This window comes from Pongo abelii, chromosome 10, assembly GCF_028885655.2.
Source record: "Pongo abelii isolate AG06213 chromosome 10, NHGRI_mPonAbe1-v2.0_pri, whole genome shotgun sequence".
Classification (NCBI taxonomy): Eukaryota; Metazoa; Chordata; class Mammalia; order Primates; family Hominidae; genus Pongo; species Pongo abelii.
The window spans coordinates 12,775,531-12,799,169 of record NC_071995.2 but is presented as its reverse complement, the minus strand read 5'-3'; the positions used below and the strand labels follow the sequence as shown (position 1 = coordinate 12,799,169).

At 37.5% G+C, this 23,639-nt stretch overlaps 1 protein-coding gene across 7 annotated transcripts in view; it reads left to right on the top strand.

The window, feature by feature from the left end:
• Positions 1-23,639, top strand: part of LRP6 (LDL receptor related protein 6) — a 152,059-nt gene that overhangs the window by 115,666 nt on the left and 12,754 nt on the right. For all 7 annotated transcript variants that reach the window (XM_063712036.1, XM_054526844.2, XM_054526841.2 and 4 more), the window contains 7 exons: positions 1,300-1,502; positions 3,181-3,392; positions 4,841-5,031; positions 13,920-14,129; positions 17,201-17,326; positions 20,440-20,676; positions 21,588-21,698. In XM_063712036.1, coding sequence (XP_063568106.1) covers positions 1,300-1,502; positions 3,181-3,392; positions 4,841-5,031; positions 13,920-14,129; positions 17,201-17,326; positions 20,440-20,676; positions 21,588-21,698 — 1,290 coding nt within the window. The remainder of the gene's footprint in view (positions 1-1,299; positions 1,503-3,180; positions 3,393-4,840; positions 5,032-13,919; positions 14,130-17,200; positions 17,327-20,439; positions 20,677-21,587; positions 21,699-23,639) is intronic.

The following is a 23,639-nucleotide window of genomic DNA, read 5'->3' as shown; positions in this document are numbered from 1 at the left end:
TCGTACCACTGCATTAGTTCATTTTCACGCTGTTGATAAAGACATTTTGGAAACTGGGAACAAAAAGAGGTTTAATTTACAGTTCCATGTGGCTGGGGAGGCCTCAGAATTGTGGTGGGAGGCAAAAGGGACTTCTTTCCTGGCGGGGCAGTGGCAAGAGACAAATGAGAAAGAAGCAAAAGTGGAAACCCCTTCAGATCTCGTGAGACTTATTCACTATTATGAGAACAGCACGGGAAAGACCGGCGCCCATGATTCAATTACCCGCCCCTGGGTCCCTCCCACAACACATGGGAATTGTGGGAGTACAATTCAAGTTGAGATTTGGGTGGGGACACAGCCAAACCATATCATAAAGCATCTATTATTACTAGTTTTTGTAATTTTTACCTGCTGTCTTTCCATGCCGTCCTCACATACACAACAAAATAGTATCTGCAATCCATTAAGGTTCAGTGCCTGTTAATACCAAGTTTATTACTGCTACTACTGGTAATAAATAATTATTTTAAATTTATGGGTGGGCACAGTGGCTCTGCCTGTATTCCCAGCAGTTTGGGAGGCCGAGGTGGGAGGATTGCTTGAGCCCAGGAGTTCGAGACCAGCCTGGGCAACATGGCGAGACCCCATCTCTGTTAATTTTTTATAAATAATTTTTAAGTTATTAAAAACATTAAAAATTTACATTTATATAGTGCCTTACAGTTTTTAAAGTATTTTCATATACGTTGTAAAATTCTCATAGTAACTCAGTGAGAGGGACAAGATGGCTATGACTTTTATTTTACTGCTGAGTAAGCTTTGGCCTAGAGAGGCTCAGTGACTTAAGATCAAATGAGAAGGCTGAGACTAAAATCAGCCTTCTTTTTTTTTTTTCCTTAGATGGGTCTTGCCCTGTCAAGTGTAAAATCAGTCTAGAAGTTTCTGCTTTAATTTATATAAGCCCAGGCTTCCTGCCACCCACGAGACAGAATAGGTTAGGGTTATTCACTTGGTAGATATCGAATACCTGATGGAAATGAAGTTTTCTGTGGTATCTCTGTGGACAAGATGGAGAAAAACAGGGTAGGTGGCTATGTCGTTAGGTAAATTCATAACTGATTTGGTAACCAGAGAGCTGATTAGTGTTACTCTGAAGAGAGTTTTTGAGGGCATGCCAAAGAATTTTGTCCTCAGCCTTAGCTCTTCAACATCTATGTCTGTTTTGTATGAAATACATACAACAGGCTGATCAAATCATTGGATGATAGAGGATGTAGGGTAACTAGATTTCAGATTTTCTCTTTTCTTCCTTTTAAGCTCCTACCACTTTCCTGCTCTTCAGTCAAAAGAGTGCCGTCAACCGCATGGTGATTGATGAACAACAGAGCCCCGACATCATCCTTCCCATCCACAGCCTTCGGAATGTCCGGGCCATTGACTATGACCCACTGGACAAGCAACTCTATTGGATTGACTCACGACAAAACATGATCCGAAAGGCACAAGAAGATGGCAGCCAGGTAATTGAGAGCTTGGTTCAAAATTCATTTCTCCTGACTAATAACTGGACTCACCAACCATTCTGTTTCACTTAAGTCTTGACTCTGCTTAAAGTGTGTGTGTATGTGTGTATGAAACTGAAATTCTGGACCTAGTAGCTTATTTTTTCCTTCTGAAGATATTTTGAGTAAGCAATTGTTTGATGATGATATGATGAAAATTGTTAGGCTTACTTAAGCTGTTGTATTGGTAATGGCTTTGTGACTGCCCCCTACGTTTCTTTATGAAGTCTTTTTCCTTACATTTCTATTGTACGGAGTATTAGAAGCCTTGAAATAGGCCTTGGTTCTGATTCCAGCTCTATCCCTCACTTAGGATTCTTAGGAACTTTTTTAGCTGAAAAGAATGCAAAGCACATAGCTCTTATGTGTTATGTAACAGGAACTCAATAAATGTAACAGTTACATTACTAATTAACTATTATTTAAAAGGTTCAGAGGATATGAAACATATAACACAATCTCAGTAGGGTTAAAAACATCTAACATGTTACTAATCCAGTGGGTTTTTTTGGTCACAATTATTTGGTGACTATGGGATAGGAATGAGGATATTATCAATAAATCTTACCCATTTACATGCCAATTATGGATTTACACATCACTATCGATACTTCTTTGCTTGCTTTCTGTGGCCAAGCCTTGTCAGACTGGGATTATAATACTATAAATAATTACTTGTTGTCGTCCTCATAGCAGTGATCATTAAGTTGTATCTTGAATGTATTAAAATTTAGGGAAGTTAGAGTATCGTTTTTCACTATGTCTCATCTTAAAGAGCAAGGAGGTGACATATTTAGGGCTGCTGAGAGATCGTTTAGGGTATAGTAATAGCTGTGTGTTCCAGATGCACTTTCCACCATCTAGGCCAGGACTGATGGGCTGATAACTAATAGATAGAAATTAAGGAGTATGTTACCTCAGAGATACCAGTAAGATACAGTTCAGATGGCACAAATGAACAAAGCCTCTCTTTTTGCTTGACTTTATTTTTAAAAAATTGCATGTGTAGACTTGAGGATCAGAAAAGGAGATGATTTGATTTGTAGCTTTTACTAGTTGCTGTTATCTCTAGAGCAGGGTTTCTCAAGCACTGTGGTCATTTTGGGCTGGATTAATTGTTTGTTGTTGGGGGCTGCTCTGAATATTGTAGGATGTTTAACAGCATCCCTGGTCTCTGCGTGCTAGTTACCAGTTACATTCCCACAGTTGTGACAGTAAAAAATGTCTTCATACGTTGCCAAATGCCCATGGCGGGGCAATATTGCCTCTAATTGCAATCCACTGCTTTAGAGATATTTCTAGGGTGTGGTTTTAGCCACAGTTGTCTCCAGTTTAGGGAAGACAGTTGCCACCTTCTCACTCCCATCTCTTAATCAAGGCATTATCAGGTTCTTGGAGCAAGTAATCTGACCTCAGCTCTTTTTTCAGCAGCAGGATAACCCAAGGAACATTTGAGATGTGTATTAACAAAGAAGCACATTACCCATAAAAAAAAGGTATCAGTAAGAAATACTCCTTAAGACTTGAAAGAGCCTTCTCAGCTGTGTGCCCATGTAGGTGTAAGCACTGTGACTGATTGCCTCAGGGTTATCTGCCCCTGGAGTTTAATTTTCTCTGTATTTCCTTTTTTCCCTAGGGCTTTACTGTGGTTGTGAGCTCAGTTCCGAGTCAGAACCTGGAAATACAACCCTATGACCTCAGCATTGATATTTATAGCCGCTACATCTACTGGACTTGTGAGGCTACCAATGTCATTAATGTGACAAGATTAGATGGGAGATCAGTTGGAGTGGTGCTAAAAGGCGAGCAGGACAGACCTCGAGCCATTGTGGTAAACCCAGAGAAAGGGTATGTTACTAAAGTAGCGTTGAGATACTGTGGCTTCTGAGACTCTCCTCACCCTTCTTTTTCAGCCTGTTATTTATTTACCTTTAAGTGTCCTGTGCTCCAGCAAACAATTCAATATTCTCTATCAGTTTGTCTCTGCATTATCTTAACAGTTGTCTTACACTTTCTCTGATTTCACTGCCCAGACTTTCTTTCCTGGGCCACTATTGCCTTAATTCTAAGTCTTAACCACACCTCCAGGACCATTTCAACTGCCACGTCCTCCAGGAAGTTTTCCTTGATCTACCTCATCCCAGCCAGATGTGATTTTTGCCGCCTCCTGAATACTCAGTACTCTGTATCTGTGCCTCTCTAAGTTATACTTAGTCTTTTCCAATTTACCTTACATTTAATTGTTTTTTAGTCTTGTATTTACCACTAGACATCAGTTTTCTTTATGATGAGAACTAGTATGCTTTCTTTCATTTAATAAAGAGCTTTGCATTTAATAAATACTCAATACTCAGTTGTATCTGAGTCAATGATAAGGTATTCAGCAAGTAGAGTAGCTTACTTCAAAAGAGAGGAAAAGGATGAAATCTAGAAGTTAAATATAAGAAGTGATTTATATGTAACTTCTTTTTAGTTATTAAATAGATTAATTAGAAAGAATTTAAAATTTTGTGTTCAGGTCTCTCTAGTCACTGATCTTTAATTTATTGTATTATTCTGAAAACATATGTGTGCCTATGTCTAACACTATTCTGTTAATCTATGAAAGCTCCCTAATAACTTCTGTGTACCTTTGTTGCTACTATTAAAAGTAGTAAAAGTATCCCATGACCTTTTAAAAATGTAAATATATAAATATATGTATATATTTATATAAAAGGATTTTTATATATACATATATGTTTATATAAAAGAGGATTTATATATATACATATGTATTTATATAAAAAGATTTTTATATATACATGTTTATATAAAAGAGGATTTATATATATACATATATATTTATATAAAAGAGGATATATATATATATATATTTGGATACAAGGTTTGGCTCGATCACCCAGGCTAGAGTGCAGTGACACAATCTCAGCTCACTGCAACCTCTGCCTCCTGGGCTCAAGTGATCCACCCATCTCAGCCTTCCAAGTAGCTGAGACTACAGGCACACGCCACCATGCCTGGCTAATTTTTGGGGTATTTTTTGTAGAAATGGGGTTTTGCCGTGTTGCCCAAGCTGGTCTCTAACTCATAAGCTTAAGCAATACCCCTGCCTCGGTCTCCCAAAGTGCTGAGATTACAGGCATGAGCCACTGTGCCTGGTCAAAAAATACGTATTTTAAAACATTTAAAAACAATACTTAAAAATATTTTACCTCCATTTGTCTTAATAAGAATATTCTCATTTTATGTGGTTTCTTACTCCAGTAACTTATTTTTTCCTCCTTTCCCTCTAGGTATATGTATTTTACCAATCTTCAGGAAAGGTCTCCTAAAATTGAACGGGCTGCTTTGGATGGGACAGAACGGGAGGTCCTCTTTTTCAGTGGCTTAAGTAAACCAATTGCTTTAGCCCTTGATAGCAGGCTGGGCAAGCTCTTTTGGGCTGATTCAGATCTCCGGCGAATTGAAAGCAGTGATCTCTCAGGTACCCAAGAAATATGTTTCCTTATTTTAATTTGAGTTTTTAAGATGATTCATCTATTGTGTTTTTCTTGCATCGTATTGTTTTTGGCACATTTCTTGGCAGTTTTATTCATTAAATGTAGTCAGCATCAAGTTGGTTGGTGAAGAGCTTTTTCTTCAGCCATCAGCATGATTACTCCTCTGTTATGTAACTACCTCCCGGTTTTCTTGATCTTGGTTCCGTAAATAATATATATATGTGTTTTTTGAAACGGAGTCTTGCTTTATCGCCCAGGCTGGAATGCAGTTCCCGGGTTCACACCATTCTCCTGCCTCAGCCTCCTGAGTATCTGGGATTACAGGCACCCGCCACTGCACCCAGCTAATTTTTTGTATTTTTAGTAGAGCCAGGGTTTCACTGTGTTAGCCAGGATGGTCTCGATCTCCTGACCTCGTGATCCGCCCGCCTCGGCCTCCCAAAGTGCTGGGATTACGGGTGTAAGCCACCGTGCCTGGCGTAAATAATATATTTCTAATGCATCCTTTCCTAACTCTTCTGCTCTAGTTTATGTTCTTGTCATCTGTGGCCAAATCCTAGCCTCTGGTTGATCTCCCTGCTAATTTTTCTCCATGAAAGTTTACACATGGCTCCTAAATTTTCTGAAGCATGGTTTTAATGTCCCTGCTTTACTTAAAAAATCTTCAGGGTAGTTTTATAACCTGTAGGAAAAAAATCTAGTTGTACTCTTAAGTTGGTATAAGTTAGTATTCAGCTTTCACAACCTCATCGTGGCGTTTACCTTTCTGGTATTTTAACCAAATTAAATTATTTGTCCGTCTTAAGATACACTTTTACTTTCACATTTCTCTGCAATCTTATGTCTGTAATTATAATTACCTCCTCTGTCCCCAATTTCTGATGTCCATATAGTCTGTGTTGGCCTCCCTAGTGATCAGGTAAATGAAATTAAAATATACTATCTGTGTCTGTCAGCATGGCAAAAATATGTTAACATTGATTATTGCCTAGCATTGGCCAGTATGGTAGAAAATGACATGCCCTCATGTGCTTTGGTGGAAGTGGAAATTGATAGAGCCTTTTTAGAGGACAATTTGCCAGTAATAATAAAAATTTAAAATATACATTCCCTTTGATCTGGTGATTTCCTTTGTAGATAGCTGTCTTAGAGAAATACCGTTGTAAGTGTATAAGGGTATTTGCTGAGCAGTATTTGTGATAGTCCTTCCTGGAGAAATACATTCTATTATATCAGTGTATGGAATATTACAGTCATTCAAAAGAATAAGGTAGATCTGTGTGCACTGACATGAATGATTTTTAAAAATTAAATTTCAGAAAAATTCTTAAGATCTAGTTTTGTTTAAAATTTAAAACCGTATAGTATATACACTGTATATACACAGTGTATGTATATATACCGTTAAGAAATGTGGGAACTCAGGCCAGGCGTGGTGGCTCATGCCTGTAATCTCAGCACTTTGAGAGGCTGAAGAGGGTGGATTACCTGAGGTCAGGAGTTTGAGACCAGCCTGGCCAACATGGCAAAATACTAAAAATACAGAAAATAGCCAAGCATGGTGGTGGGTGCCTGTAATCTCAGCTAGTCGGGAGGCTAAGGCAGGAGAATCGCTTGAACACAGGAGGCGGTGGTTGCAGCGAGTCAAGACTGCGCCACTGCACTCCAGCCTGGGTTATGGAACGAGAACGAGACTCTGTCTTAAAAAAAAAAAAAAAAAAAAAAAGAAATGTGGGATCTCAGATCTCAGATCTTCAGATCTCAGGTTCTTCAACAAAGAGAAAGAGAGAGAGAAAGAGAGAAGAGGGAGGGAGGGGAGAGAGGAGAGGGGAAAAGAAAGAAACAGGCATACATGTCAGTATTTTCCTCAAGAAATAAGCAAATATATCTCAAGTCTGGAGCATTAGCATACTAAAATGTTGAGACTACTTAACTCCTCATGTACATTTTTGTATGTTTGAATACATTTATAATTATTTTAATCTTTTTTTCACATTTTTTTAATGTCTTCAGGTTCAAATGCCTCCCTTCCATTATGTATTCTCTGATTTCAGACAGGCACACACTTATGCATGTATAGTTACATAAGTGTATAGTTATACACTTATACACTTATGCATGTATAGTATATTCTTTCCCTCATCTGATCTCCTCTGTCTCTTATGTCACCTCTAATTTTTTTTTTCTGGGTACCTAATTCATTTATGTCTTTTGAATAATTTTTTTTTTCCAAAATTCACCTTCTGTTGCAATCTGAATGTATTAGGTTGGTGCAAAAGTAATTGCAGTTTTTTTTTAATTATAAGTTTTAGGGTACATGTGCACAATGTGCAGGTTTGATACATAGGTATACATGTGCCCTGTTGGTTTGCGGCACCCATTAACTAGTAATTTACATTAGGTATTTCTCCTAATGCTATCCCTCCCCTAGCCCCCCACCCCCACGACAGGCCCCAGTGTGTGATGTTCCCCGCCCTGTGTCCAAGTGATCTCATTGTTCAATTCCCACCTGTGAGTGAGAACATGTGTGTTTGGTTTTCTGTCCTTGTGATAGTTTGCTGAGAGATGGTTTCCAGCTTCATCCATGTCCCTGCAAAGGACATGAACTTATCCTTTTTTATGGTTGCATAGTATTCCATGGATATCACCTCTAATTTTACATTAGTTACTTTTGTCAATACTTTAAACTGTCTTTTGTTTTTATTTTTGTTTGAGAAAGGATTTTGCCCTGTCACCCAGGCTGGAGTACAGTGGTGTGATCATAGCTTGCTGCAGCCTCAAACTCCCTAGCTCAAACAATCCTCCTGCCTCAGCTTCCTGAGTAGCTAGGACTACAGGCACACACCACCACACCCGGCTAATTTTATTTTTGTAGAGATGGGGGTCTTGCTGTGTTGCTGAGGCTAGTCTCAAACTCCTGGGCTCAAGTGATCCCCCTGCCTTGGCCTCCCGAAGTTCTGGGATTACAGGCGTGAGCCACCATGCCTGGCAGGCAGGTCTGTGATAAAGCTCTTCGTGAAAATGTTTCATTCATTACAATTAATTTTGTCCCACTGCCGCCATGAGCCATGATCATGATTGCACCACTGCACTCCAGCCTGGGCAAGAAAGCCGAGACCCTGTCTCAAAAAATAACCCAAAACTGGTAACTTGAAAGTTTATTGATGTATAGGAATTCTTTATACATTCTAGATATGAATCCTTTGTCAAGATACATACTGCATAAATCTCCCAGTTTGTGATTTACCTTTTTTATTTTCCCAGTAGTATCTTTAGATGAAAAGAAAGGTCTTAATTTTAATGTAGTACAGTTTGTTAATTTTCTTTTTATGGTTAACATCTTTTATGTTGTTTAAGAAATCTTCATGGGAGTTGAGGGATGAGAAATTACTTAATGCATACAATGTACACTATGGTTTTACACTAAAAGCTCACACTTCACACTTGTACACATCATAGATACGTAGTATATATCCATGTAAAAAAAACTTATACTACATAAATGTATAGAAATAAGAAAAAAGAAAGAAATGTTTGTCTTCTGCAAAGGTACAAAAAGATACTTTAGTTTTTTCCCTAAAATTTCTTCGTTTAACTTTTCTTGTTGAGATCTGTAATCCATCTGGAATTGATTTTGGTGTGTAGTGTGAGGCAGGGGTTAAAATGCATTTTTTTTCCACATTACTGTTTGATTCAGCATCATTTACTGGAAAGACTATCCTTTCCCTACTACTCTGTAGTATCACCTTGGTCATAAATGAGGTGACTGTATTTGTGTGTGTTTGTTTCTAGAGTCTGATGTTCCCTTAGTCACTTTGCCTTTACTTATACTGTCAATTATTATAACTGCAATAGATTCATCTGTGTCTTTAGTATTTTTTCAGGATTACCTTGGCTATTGTTCACTCCTGCAATTTCCATGTACATTGTAGAATCAGCTTGTGAGTTTCCCCTTCCAAAAAAAAACACATACTAAGATGTTCATTGGGTTTGCATTAAATTGATAGTTTAGAGAGAATTATTATCTTTATAATATTAATCTTCTAAACCATGAACATGGTAAATCTCCCCGTTTATTTAGATCTTTAATTTCTCGTAATGTTTTATAATTTTCAGCATAGAGGTCTTGCATATCTTTCATTAGAGTTGTTATTCCTTCTAATTTGGTGCTTTTAAATGCTAGTGGTAAAGACTATTCTAAACTTAATGTTTTATTTTCTAATTGTGCCTGGAATATGGAAATACAATTTCTTTTTTTCTCCTTCTAGCATATTAGCTTGTACCACAGGACCATGCTAAGTATACTTATCTTTAGGATTTTTTATGTTACAGAATCATGTTTCTTCAAATAATGAGAGTTGTGTTTTTTTCTTTCCTTGTACTGGCTGGGGCCCCCCAGTACAGTGTTGAATAGGATGATAATAGAATCCTTTTTTTTGTTGTTTTTTTTTAGGTCATGGAGAAGCATTCAGTACTTTTGTGATTAAGTATTCTTTGCTAAGGTTTTTCTGTAGGTAACCTTTGTCAAATTAAGGAATTTACTTACTTTCCCCAGTTTACTGGGATAAATAAAATCTAGCATGATACATTATTCTTTTTTTAATTGCTGGATTTGATTTGCTAATGTTTTAAGATTTTTTTTTAATCTACACTCATGAGAAGGATTACCTTATAATTTTCTTTTCTTGTCAGGTATTTGTTGGTGTCTTGCCATCAAGGCTTTGTTGGCCACATAAAAAGAAATGTTTCTTCTTTTTCTATTCTCTGAAAAAGGTTACTGTCAAGTTGATTTTTTTTCTTATATATTGACAGATAATTATGCTTTTATCCTGGGACCTTTTTCTATTTCGTATTTGTAGCCACCCTCATAGCCTTTTATAGCGAATTGCATCCAGTGCATGCTTAGTTTGTTGAATAAATAAGCACATCTTTTCCTTGTTCGTTCCAGTAGCTTACTTATTTTTCACCAGCATCAAAGTAGATCAGGTCCTTACCATATCTGGGGGCCTGCAGTGACACTATTGACTTCCTTTTTACCCAGTTGTCTACCTCAGACCATCCTTTCATTACCACCAGCTAATCTCTAAAAATCATTCTTTTTTATTGTTTAAAATTAATTTTAATTTTCATTAAAGTAATACTTGTAAATATTATGGATATCAAACTGTTCTACCTAGCTTGTAACAAAAAACAAGCCTACTGCTCTACTCTGCTGCTCTCAGTTCCCATGCTTAGAAGCATTCACAACTATTTTCACTTATTTTAAAATAAACTTGCTTAAAAATGCTATTTCTTGATTTTTCACTTTTAGACGTTAAACATTGACTTCCTTTGGAAGATAAAGATTTTGTTATCTTAAACCATATGTCCCCAGAATACACATGTGAATTTTCTTTCCATCCTCCCCAGCATAGTTATGAACTTTCCAGAATTCGAGGCACAAGTTTGCAGATAGAAAGGACCCACCTGTGACTAGTGCCATAATTTTTTTAAGTCTAGACTTAATTACTTATTATTTATGGATATGAACATATTACTATTAGGTACATTTCTTTCTAAAACTTTTTTCCTCCCTGCAGTTAATTCTTGTGTAATGTAAATACTGTTTCAATAAATGGATATGCATCAAGCAATCCATCTATTTTTCTTCATAATTAAAATCACATCTCTGGGTTGCTTCATCATCTTGCTCCAGTCTGGATTTGCTTGATTTCTAGGCTAACTTCATTTCTCCATTGTCCTGGGAGTGTACAGATGCTGAACCTGCTATTTCCTGGACTCCACTTCTTCTGGTTTTCTTAATAGAAACCATTTTCTAGCAGCTTCTTGAAAGGGGCTCATCATAAAAAGTTAAAATTCTTGATCTTGTTTGAATTTTTTTTCCTCCTCACACTTGGTTGATAATATGCTTTCATGTTTTATAGCTGTTTTCTCTCAGAATTTCGGAAATAGAACTCCATTGTCTTTGAGCATCTTGTGTCATTGGGAAGTTTGATGTGACTGTGATTTCAGTCTTTATATGCTATCCTTTTCCTTTTTCCTCCAGAAGCTTTTAACATGTTCTTTCCCCTCAATGTCCTAGAATTTGATACTATGCCTTTGTTTGATTCCTCCCTTCTTTCCTTTTTTCTTTCTCTCCACTCTCCCTCCCCCAGCTCTTTCCTCTTCCCCTTTCTCATCATTCCCTTCCTTTCCCCTTCTCCTTCCCCTTCTTCTTCCTTTCTAGTCCTTTTCCCCTTGATCTTGGGGGAAGCATTCAATACTTTGTGATTAAGTATTCTTTGCTAAGGTTTTTCTGTAGATAACCTTTGTCAAATTAAGGAATTTACCTTCTTTTCTCAGTTTGCTGGAATAAATAAAATTTAGCATGGTACATTCTTTTTATTTATTGCTGGATTTGATATGCTAATGTTTTGTTTTAAGATTTTTTTTTAATTGGCCAGGTGCAGTGGCTCACGCCTGTAATCCCAGCACTTTTGGAGGCTGAGGTGGGCAGATCATGAGGTCAGGAGTTCAAGACCAGCCTGGCCACCATGGTGAAGCCCCATATCTACTAAAAATACAAAAATTAGCCAGGCGTGGTGACGGGTGCATGTGATCCCAGCTACTCAGGAGGCTGAGGTAGAATCACTTGAAACCAGAGGGCGAAGGTTGCAGTGAGGCGAGATTGAGCCACTGCACTCTAGCCTGGGTGAAAGAGTGAAACTCCGTCTCAAAAAAAAAAAAAAAGAGAGATTTTTAAAATCTGTGCTCGTGCTTTCCCTTCCCCTTCCCTTCCTTCTCATTGAACTGGTTACTAGGTTGATCTTTCTGTCTAGAAGTCAACACCTTAAATTCTGGAATGTTTTCTTATGTTGTTTCTTTGATAATTTATTTTTCATTTTCCTATTTTGGAGCTTTTTATTTTTATGCTGGAGCTTCTTGACTGTAACTGTATTTCTCTCACCTATTATCCATCGCTTTGTGTTTTTGTTATGCTTTCTGAGGAGAGCTTCTCAAATTTGTCTCCCAAACCTCTTGTTGCATTTTTCTTTGAAATTTTTGGATATCTTTAATTTCCAAGGGCTCTTTTTTGTTCTCCAAATGCTCTGCCCCTCTGAAGACAGTCTATTCTTTAGATTTTTTTTTTTTTTAATTGGTATTTATTTGTTTTCTTCTGCTTTTGTATCTTTTCCTCCACGTTCCTTTGTTGTGTTTGTCTTGGGCTTCAAATTTAAAGATGGAGGTTTTCTTTAAATATTTGGTGATCCTTAGCTGTTTGTATTTAGTATGAGGCTTAAAAATACTGAGAACATTGCTGTGTAACTTTTTACACATATTTTCAATTAGTACTCCTCTTTCAGCCCCAGCCACATAACTCCTACCTTTGTTCCATGTACCATAGAGCCTAAAGTATAATAATAATAATAATAATAATGATAATAATAAAAAGAAAAAAAAAAAAAAAGAAAATACCTGGTGCTTCCACTTGCTGAGCTAATTGATTTCATTGTTAGCTTCACTGGCTGTAGGCATTTAGCTTTCTCTGGGCTACTGTGTCATTATCCCTGGTCTATCTATTCTCCAACTTCCAAAATTTATATCACTTTCCTGCTCTCTTCTGTTCTTCTGCCTTCTTTGTCCTTATGGGTTTATACCTTAAAAATGATTTTCTTTTTATTTCTTTCTTTCATTTTTTTTTTTTTTCCCTGAGACGGGGTCTCGCTCTGTCACCCAGGCTGCGGAGCAGTGTGATCTTGGCTCACTACAGCCTTGACCTCCCTGGCTCAAGGAATTCTCCCACCTCAGCCTCCTGAGTACCTGGACTACAGGCGCATGCCACCATGCCTGGCTAATTTTTATATTTTTTGTAGAGATGGCATTTTGCCATGTTGCCCAGGCTGATCTCGAACTCCTAGGCTCACATGATCCTCCTGCCTCAGCCTCCCAGATTACTGAGATTACAGGTGTGTGCCACTGCACCCGGCCTAAAATGTTTTAAATCACCATATTAGTAGAGTTTTAGGAGAGAATATACAAGTAAACTTGTGCTTAGCCTACCATCTGAATATTGACTTAGGCAATGCCTTCCCATCTGGAATATCTCCCCACTTTTCTTCATTTATTAAAAAGTTGGCATTATGCTTGCCCCTTTCCTGGAACTTTCCTTGATACTTCCAGAATATCAGCTAATGTCTTTGTTTGACTGAACTCATGACTTAGGAACCATGAAGTTTCTATAAATATTTGAAGGACTGTTATGAAAAAGAAGGAATGAGTGTATTTTTTCTTTTTGAGTGAGGGAGAAACTATGAATAAAGCAGGGTGGGGGCTATGAACACAGATTTTACCCCACTGTATAAAATAACTTTCTCACTGTTCAACAATAGCAGAAGTTGCCTCCTCAGAGTCTGGATGGCTCTGTGTCTGAGATGATTAGAAATAATTCTTACCTTGGGGTGAGTCAGTCATTTTTTCTAATTGTGTTCTGAGAAGCCAGGTGGGGTGAGAGTGAAGCTGTTCTTCATAGATGCCTCAGGTATACTCAGAACTCTGGGTCCACCACCACTGCTCCTCCAGAGAAGTGCCATTTTTATCTGTTGTATATATAAGTTAGGGTTTTTCAAACTACTAAGTTCTTTTCTACATTTCTATGAACTAGAATATTTACTGCATATTGGGCACTTACTTGCTCTTGATTGCATATTGATATCTAGTTTATTAGCTGTTTTCTAGTGTATGTCTTAGCATGATTTTTAAGTTTTGTGGTAGAGATCTTGTTATTCTTTTCTTTTCTATACCTGTAGAATCTAACTGGTAGTCAGTAAATAATTACCAAAAGTATAACTTGACCCACATGAGTCATTTCTGTTGAATTTTCTCCTTTTCCAAGGTGCTAACCGGATAGTATTAGAAGACTCCAATATCTTGCAGCCTGTGGGACTTACTGTGTTTGAAAACTGGCTCTATTGGATTGATAAACAGCAGCAAATGATTGAAAAAATTGACATGACAGGTCGAGAGGGTAGAACCAAAGTCCAAGCTCGAATTGCTCAGCTTAGTGACATTCATGCAGTAAAGGAGCTGAACCTTCAAGAATACAGTAAGTGTTAATGGGATAAAGCTAATTGGAGGAATCATGTGTTATAATAAATTAATATGTACTTTTGTGTATTTTTAAACTCTGTTTCCTTTAAGACTTTCATGCACTTTTTTGCCATTTTTTTTGAACTCTTCATGCTTTTTTTTTTTGAGACGGAGTCTCACTCCGTCGCCCAGGCTGGAGTGCAATGTCACGATCTTGGCTCACTGCAGCCTCTGCCTCCCGGGTTCAAGCGATTTTCATGCCTCAGCCTCCAGAGTAGCTGCGATTACAGGTGCATGCCACCATGCCTCGCTAATTTTTTTTTTTTTAATTTTTAGTAGAAGCAGGGTTTCACCATGTTGTCCAGGCTGGTCTTGAACTCCTGACCTCAAGTGATCTGCCCACCTTGGCCTCCCAAAGTGCTGGGATTACAGGTGTGATCCACCACACCCAGCCTCTTCATGCTTTTAAAGCCTTATGTCAACCTTACCCGGGAGCTTTTCCAAATTAAACATAATCTCATAAACCAGAAATGGGGGAAAGGCATGGGTCTTGTCCGTTAAAAAAGAATATTTCCTGGTACAACAATGACTGCTTATCATGCCTTGTTTTTCTCTCCTTCAATTCCTTTGAGAATACTGATAACATAAAGCATTCTATTTCTTTTCTTCCCTCTCTATACTTCCCCCATAGCTTGAAAAAAAGTAAAAATTATATAATGATGAATATAGTTATAATGGGTTAATCTTACTCTTATGCAAAACAAACTAAAAATTAGTGTGTAAACATAGAGAAGACTCTGTTTAATCAGTAGGTGCTTGGTTTTTTCCTCCCTTTTGGATAAATATTTCAATTCCCAGCTTAGAAAAATAGCCATCTCCATGAGCCCCAGGAAAAAAGAAAAGTAGCCAGAAATATTTTCTTATTTTTTTTTTGAAAATGGCTAGTCATCTTGGCCTAGTTCTTAATTCATATCTGTCATCAAAATTACCCTACTAATAGAGAGGAATAAATGAGTTTATATATGCAAAACGTTTTTTAAAAAGTGCCCTCCTAGCAATCACTACTGTCGATCTTGCATGATGGTACCAGGAATGCCGATGTTAAATTGAGTACAAGAGAGACAATTATTGAAATTCTGTAACTTCTCAGCTCAGTGCTTTTAAATTGAATTTAAGCGTGAAAGGAGAGTGAAGAAACAGGAGTAGCCCTGTACAAGTGTTCATTATGTTGGTACAGTTCATGAATTTAGAAGTAAAGTTACAAGTATTTGAGAATTAGAAAGTTAAAAATTGTTGTCATTTTATGGTATGACTTGTAGCTCAGGCTGAACATTTAATAGAAATATGATAATGATATCAAACCTAAGTTATTTATTTAGTCGATATATGAATATTTTATTACAGAAAATCTCAAGATTTTCAGAATTTCAAGGGAGAGGTTTTATTTAATAACTATTCAAATATGATTGTATATTAGGTAAATCATTTTTTCAAATTTCTAATATTAAAGAGAATGGGATTTTTATCAAAAATGTCATGGAATTAAAGGTTGAGAAACACTGCTACATAGGCTATATATTCTATATAATGTGTGATGTCTGTTTTGGACAGTATGCTCATTTGTAGCAGTCTCATCAACACAAACTGAAGCAGAACCAATGTTATTGTGGAAAAGAGTCAAATAATAAACAGTGGCTTATATTAGATGTTCATATTTTGTGACAACGGATGTCAAGTTGCTTTTAATACAGGCCAAGCAGAAAATTCCAAACAATGATTCTTTAAAAATACAACTTGTGAAACAGACTTTGAAAAGTTGCCTAGTGGTTTCTTTACTTAGCCCATGTACGAGGAAGTTAGACATTTATAGTATTACAAGTTACCTTTTGCAGTTGACCAAATAATTTTGTTTTTGAATTGTTCTGTTACATGTGCCTTTTAAATTTTTTTCTCTAATAACTCTTTAATTCTCAGTGGATTCCTCATTAAGATACACTTTTTGACTGAAATCGTCTGTCAGAAATACGGATTTTCTGAGTTAAAAATCTTAATATAGGAGAATTCTTATATTTTAAATAGAATAATACTTAAGTTTCAGCATTCTCCCTAGCAATTTTTTGTTGTTGTTTTTTGTGGAGATGAAGTCTTGCTCTGCTGCCCAGGCTGGAGTGCAGTGGCACTATCTTGGCTCACTGTAACCTCCACCTGCCGGGTTCAAGCAATTCTTATGTCTCAGCCTCCCGAGTAGCTGGGATTACAGGTGCATGCCACCACATCCAGCTAATTTCTTTTGTATTTTAGTAGAGACGGGGTTTCACTGTGTTGCCCAGGCTGGTCTCGAACTCCTGAGCTCAGGCAATCGCCTGCCTCAGCCTCCCAAAGTGCTAGGATTACAGGCGTGAGCCACTGCACCCGGCCTCTCCCTACCAATTTTTTAGTTTCAGTAAACATTTTTTCATATTCACAAAAATTAACATGAGCTTTACCATTACCTTAAAATATTTTATATATAAATATATAAAGACAGTGGTTAGATAGAAGTAGTTTCTTGTAGGTTGTGTAGAGATTGAGTGGAGAATCATATTGTGTGGAAATAAAAGTCCAAGCTGGACCAGCCTGGCCACCATGGTGAAATTCCATCTTTACTAAAAACAGAAAAATTGGCCAGACATGGTGGCGCTCACCTGCAATCCCATCTACTCAGGAGGCTGAGGCAGGAGAAGCACTTGAACCTGGGAAGCAGAGTTTGCCGTGAGCCAAGATCACACCAGCCTGAGCTACAGAGCAAGACTCCCCCGACACCAGTGTACTCCAGCCTAAGCAACAGAGCAAGACTCTGTCTCAAAATAATAATAATAAAAGTAAAAAAAAAAAAGTCCAAGCTGATTATACATTTGATTTTCATAAATAGTTTTGACAGGGTTGTCCCTTTTTCTCTTCTCCTCTCCCGCTTCTCTCCCCTCCACTCCCCCTCCTCTCCCCTTCCTCTCCCCCTCCACTCCCCCTCCACTCCCCCTTCTCTCCCCCTCCTCTCCCCCTTCTCTCCCCCTCCTCTCCCCATCCTTACCTCTTCTCTTCTCTTTGCAGGACAGCACCCTTGTGCTCAGGATAATGGTGGCTGTTCACATATTTGTCTTGTAAAGGGGGATGGTACTACAAGGTGTTCTTGTCCCATGCACCTGGTTCTGCTTCAAGATGAGCTATCATGTGGAGGTAAATATGTTGTAATTTTCTTGTGCAACCTTAAATGCAAACATATTCCATATCTTAAGCCTAGACTTCTATGACTAGGCATTGAGGTTGCTCTGTCTACTAACTTAATTGGTTACTTGTATTCCATTCATTTGTACTATACTAGGCTTTTCTGTTATTCTTCTCTGCCACCCTGCCCAGCCTCATAATCATCATTTTACTCTGTTTCTTTGACTTTTTTTACACTCCACATATAAGTGAGATCATGTAGTATTTGTGTTTCTATGCCTAGCTTATTTCACTTAACAGGATGTCTTCCAGGTTCATCTGTGTTGTTGCAAATGACAGGACTTCCTACTTTTTTTTGACTGAATAGTATTTCATTGCGTATATATTACCACACTTTTCAGCCTGTGAATGAGTATGCTTCCTAATACTAAAGTAGCCTCCCCTCTCCCAAAAGGTAACAAAATGAATTAATTCTACCTCCTATAATCTCTCTCTACTAAATTCTAGATTCTCTAAGTTTATGTGTCATTGTTGGGAATGTGTCTGATGGAAAGAATATTCTTTTGTTCAAATCCATCAGCAAATTCCCATTGCTTCTTTATCTAGTAGAAAAGGATTTTTTAAAAGATATCACTGAGTATAGTGATGCTGTTATAGTAAAATTGGTTTAATCACTTAGTGGGTATAACAAATAGATACATTCCTTTGTTAAATTATAGTATGATGGTATCAGGCACCATAATAGTATTCATACCCTTAATTCAGATATCCTCCTTTTGGGGATAATTCTGAGTTAATTCAACTGAAGGAAAAAGACTACATCATACTATTATCTACAGTGGCAGAAATTTTTAAGCGAATTTCTAATGGTATGAAAATTATTAAGTAAAATAACTGAGTTTATATAGCTATTAAATGTTATAATCACAAAGTTGATGTAAAAATGTTGCCAAAATGACAAGTACATAAAATATATATTTCTGTAAACAAATATTGAAAGAGAATATGCATTCAACATATAAAAATTGTTGATCAGGTGGGTGGGATTACAAGTAAATTTTATTCTTCAAACTATAAGTTTTTTAAAAAATAAATAATGCATGTATTCAGTAGCAGCTATGGGCACTGTGCTTGGACTGTAGGGGATTTGAAGATCTTTGAGATAGCATACAGCGTAGTCAGGGAAATCAGATGTGTACAAAAAGTTAAGCTCTGGTACTTGAAATTTTTAAAAATAGGGATTTCACAATAATGTGAATGTACTTAATGTCATTGAGCTATGCACTTTAAAGTGGTTAAATTGGTAAATTTTATGGTTACTTTACCCCCCCCCCACCAAAAAAAAAAATAGCATGTGTTTCCCCATCAGGGTGCTAGACTGTTACTTTAAGTGAGGCAAATCCTAGAAAAATTTCTCTTTATGTTAATGATAACATGGATAAAACTGAGTCAAGGATCTCATTTTCCATTTTGAAAATATCTTTTAAAGGGCCTTTTTTCTTGCTTGCACATTTAGCAATTATTTTTAATGTATGTATTAAAATGAGTTTTGACAGATGTATACAACTGTGTATTAGGCCATTCTTGCATTGCTATAAAGAAATACCTGAGGCTGGGTAATTTGTAAAGAAAAAGTTTAATTGGCTCATGGTTCTGCCAGCTGTATTGCTCAGCTTCTGGATAGGCCTCAGGAAACTTTGATGGCCAGGGTGAAGAGTGAGCAGGCAGGTCACATGGCAAAAGAGGGAGCAAGAGAGAGTAGGCTAGAGGGAGTGCTACACACTTTTAAACAACCAGGTCTCCCAAGAGTTCATTTACTATCAGGAGGATAGCACCAAGGCATGAGGGATCTACCCCCAGGATCCAAACACTTCCCACCAGGCCTCACTTCCAACATTAGGGATTACATTTCAACATGAGATTTCCGGGGACAAATATCCAAACTATGTCACACAGTTTGCATGACATGCAGTTCAAAGTAGTGTCCTTTGTTTTATGTTTATTAGTTTCTTTCTATCCCCAACCAAATTCAAACTGCTTTAAGGACGTGGATATATTTTATCTACTTTAATTCTCCACACAATATAGATAGTGTAGTGCTGAATACATAATAGGCTCTTATTAAATAATCCCTAAAATTCCCCATGTAAAATGTTCACCTGTAATCTGCAATATTGTTGTGAAGTTAACAGGGTTTTCTGACCTCTGGTCATATCATAAGGTTATGGGTTCTCTAGATAATTCACTAACAGACAAGTATAAATAACTACTGTATAATTTACCTGTCAGTCATTCTTTCAGGTAAAAATGACATTCCATTTTGAGTTGCATTTACAACTCAAAACAAATGCTTTCCCATTAGAAACTACCATGCTTAGGTTTGCAACATGAGCTTTATGCATAATTGACATTTGATTGATCAGAATATTAAAGAGGCATACACTTGGGTTGATTTTAATATAATTTTGTATTGATTCATCAATAACATTCTTAAGTGAAGTTGGTCTTTGTGTGTGTTTGTTTAAACTGTGCACGTGTGGCTGCGTATAGTACAGTGATTACTAGTAAAGTTTGTTGTCATTTGCCTGAGTCTGCTAAGGTACCAAGTTTTATTCACTATTCCTTTTGTATCATCAGTGCAAACATAGCCAAAAAAAAGCAATGACATCTTAATGTTATTATAAAAATAGTTTTTACCTAGGGGGTCCCCTGAAAGAGGTCTCAGGAACGCCTAAGGGTTCATGGACTATCCTTTGAGAGGCTTAGAGCTAGAAAACTTTTGAGTGCTAGGCTAACTTTAAAATCTTTGGTAATTATAGTGATTATTCCTAGGTTGTGTGTGAGATTGTAACGGATTGCAAATATTATAATCCTGTTTTGGATTACAATATATGAAAAACTTTTGCCTTATAGTTTTGCAGGCAAAAGCTCATAGTGAATGTAAAGGAAGTAATGTGAAAACCTTTATTTCTTCTTTGAATAGATGAGATAGTTATAAATCATATTTATTATAAAGTATTTTGTGTATGTTAATTATTAAATGAGCTTCACTCAGGTATGTGTTTGTACTTCTGTGTGACCATGATTGTGTTTTTGTCACTCCCCTTCTCCTTGTTCATTTGAAGAACCTCCAACATGTTCTCCTCAGCAGTTTACTTGTTTCACGGGGGAGATTGACTGTATCCCTGTGGCTTGGCGGTGCGATGGGTTTACTGAATGTGAAGACCACAGTGATGAACTCAATTGTCCTGTATGCTCAGAGTCCCAGTTCCAGTGTGCCAGTGGGCAGTGTATTGATGGTGCCTTCCGATGCAATGGAGATGCAAACTGCCAGGACAAATCAGATGAGAAGAATTGTGAAGGTATCCAGAATTCCTCAGTGCCTCAGCATGCAATCCTTTTTTCCCATTCAGTTGTTTAAAATTCAGTATTACTTGGCTTAGTGTCAGTTGGGGTTTTTCAAGTACATATGACTATCACTTCTGATCATAGTGCCCTGTTCCATATTACTGTTTTAATTCACTTCATATGCATAAGATTTATACAAATTAATAAGCTTTGAAAATTGAGAAATGAAACTAAAATATATTAGGCCTTCAGTATATAAAAATAGGCCCTGTTTCCAATGAGCTCTGAATTAGTGGATTTATTAATTACGCTCTAACATATTTTATATTCTTCACTTTCCCTTACTAACTTTTCCCATGGTAAAAACAACCCAGCCAAGTTCTCTAGTATTCTTTAGAGACAGAGGGAATTTAATATAAAGAATAAGCCGGGCGTGGTGGCTCACGCCTGTAATCCCAGCACTTTGGGAGGCCAAGGCGGGCAGATCACGAGGTCAGGAGATCGAGACCATCCTGGCTAACATGGTGAAACCCCATCTCTACTAAAAATACAAAAAATTAGCCGGGTGTGGTGGCGGACGCCTGTAGTCCCAGCTACTTGGGAGGCTGAGGCAGGAGAATGGTGTGAACCCGGGAGGCAGAGCTTGCAGTGAGCCAAGATCGCACCACTGCACTCCAGCCTGGGTGACAGAGCGAAACTCTGTCTCAAAAAAAAAAAAAAGAATAAAATAGGAAATTTCCTGCTGGAGTTTTTTCTCCTACCCTTTTTTTCTCTCTCTCAACCAATGGAACTCCAGAGAATAATATTTAAGTTACAGCTAAAAGTCTAATTTGTTTTTCATTTGTATTCAGAAAGCACCTTTTGATTCTTGCCAGAGTTTTTTACCTGATATTAAAAATAAGAAAACTGTTTATGTTTTTTCCAGTGCTTTGTTTAATTGATCAATTCCGTTGTGCCAATGGTCAGTGCATTGGAAAGCACAAGAAGTGTGATCATAATGTGGATTGCAGTGACAAGTCAGATGAACTGGATTGTTGTAAGTAGGACTGAGATCTATAAATTACTCTTAACAGAGAATTTAAACAATTTTTTTTCTTATGTGTGAGGTTTACTTATTGAGATTTCCTAAGTAATAAGTATTAATATTAAGCTAATTTTTGTGCGAAGGTTTTTTTATGTTTTGCTTTCAGTAATTCTTTAAACATAGCAGTTTTCTTATGCACAGAAATCTTCACAGAAACATTTAGTAAAGCACTAGAAAAGAGTAAATATTATTTTACTATAACCAAAGTTACAGAATTGTCAAATCATTTAGATACATAGAAATCAGCCGGGCGTAGTGGCTCACACCTGTAATCCCAGCACTTTGGGAGGCCGAGGTGGGCGGGTCACTTGAGGTCAGGAGTTCGAGACCAGCCTGGCCAACATGGTGAAACCCTATCTGTACTAAAAATACAAAAATTAGCCAGGTGTGGTGGTGCGTGCCTGTAATCCCAGCTACTGGGAGGCTGAAGCAGGAGAATCATTTGAACCCAGGAGGCGGAGGTTGCATTGAACCGAGATCATACCATTGCACTCTAGCCTAGGCGACAGAGCAAGACTCCGTCTCAAAAAAAAAAAAAAAAAAAAAAAAAGAAAAGAATTCATTTGGTCTGAATTCAATTCAGAACTTAACCAATCCACCCACTTTGGCCTCACAAAGTGCTGGAATTACAGGTCTTCATCTTCAAAATGAAAAGAATGATGCTTAGCCTGATGCCTGCAAGAAAATTAAATGATTTAACATATATATCATTTAGCCTAAAAAACACATAGCCTGGCTCATAGTAGATACATTGATTATGGAGTATAAGTGCTGTAATAGAAATCTACACAGGTGGCAGTAGAAATGAGAGAGTAGTCAGCTTTTTAGGGACAAAGATGGACTTGATCAAGGAAGGCATCTTAGAAAAATGGTATTTAAGATTGGGTGTTATGCCAGTGCGCTGGCTCACACCTGTAATCCCAGCACTTTGGGAGGCCAATGTGGGCGGATCACGAGGTCAGGAGTTCGAGACCAGCCTGGCCAACCTGGTGAAACCCCGTCTCTACTAAAAATACAAAAATTAGCTGGGCGTGGTGGCGGTCGCCTGTAATCCCAGCTACTCAGGAGGCTGAGGCAAGAGAATCGTTTGAACCCAGGAGGTGGAGGTTGCAGTGAGCCGAGATCATGCCATTGTACTCCAGCCTGGGCAACAGGGCGAGACTCCGTCTCAAAAAAAAAAAAAAAAAAAAGACTGGGTGTTGATCAATGAATAGTGTTCATCATGTAGATTAAGTGGAGAAATTGCATTTTTGGCAGAGGGAATATACTGTTCAAAAGCAGAGAAGGGTGAAACAGGCACCTTTGGGAAACTCCATGTAATGGGACTGCCAAAATACAGGCTCTGTTGAGGGGTGTCAGCAAGAGATAACATAGGTAAAGGTACAATCATAGAGGACTATGCTTTTCTTCTAAAGAGCCTAGACAATATTAACAATGGAGAGCAGAGAGTCACTGAAAATTTCAAGAAAAACACTAGCATGGTCAAGCAATACAGAAGTTGTAAAGCCAGTGGGTTGGAGGTGATAAGCTTATAGGCAGGGAAATCTGTTAGATTGATTGCTTTCAAACTTCTTCTGATTGCATCAAGAGGAATATAGAGATGTGAGCTCATGCATTTAAAAAGGTGTCACACAACACTTAAATATTTACCCATATTATATAGAATGCTTTCTGACGTTTTCTGTTTTATTTTTTCAAAGCTGGTTGTAACCCACTAAATCATTCTCACCATTTACGAATGACTTGCAGCCTGTAATTTAAAAAGGAAGTGATTAGAGTTTAGGCAGAAGATGATAAAGATCTAAATCATGAGGAGGAGGAGTGGGGGTGGCAGGGAGAGAACAGATTTCGGAGTTGTTTCAGAAGTAGAATAAAGAGGAATTGGTAACCACT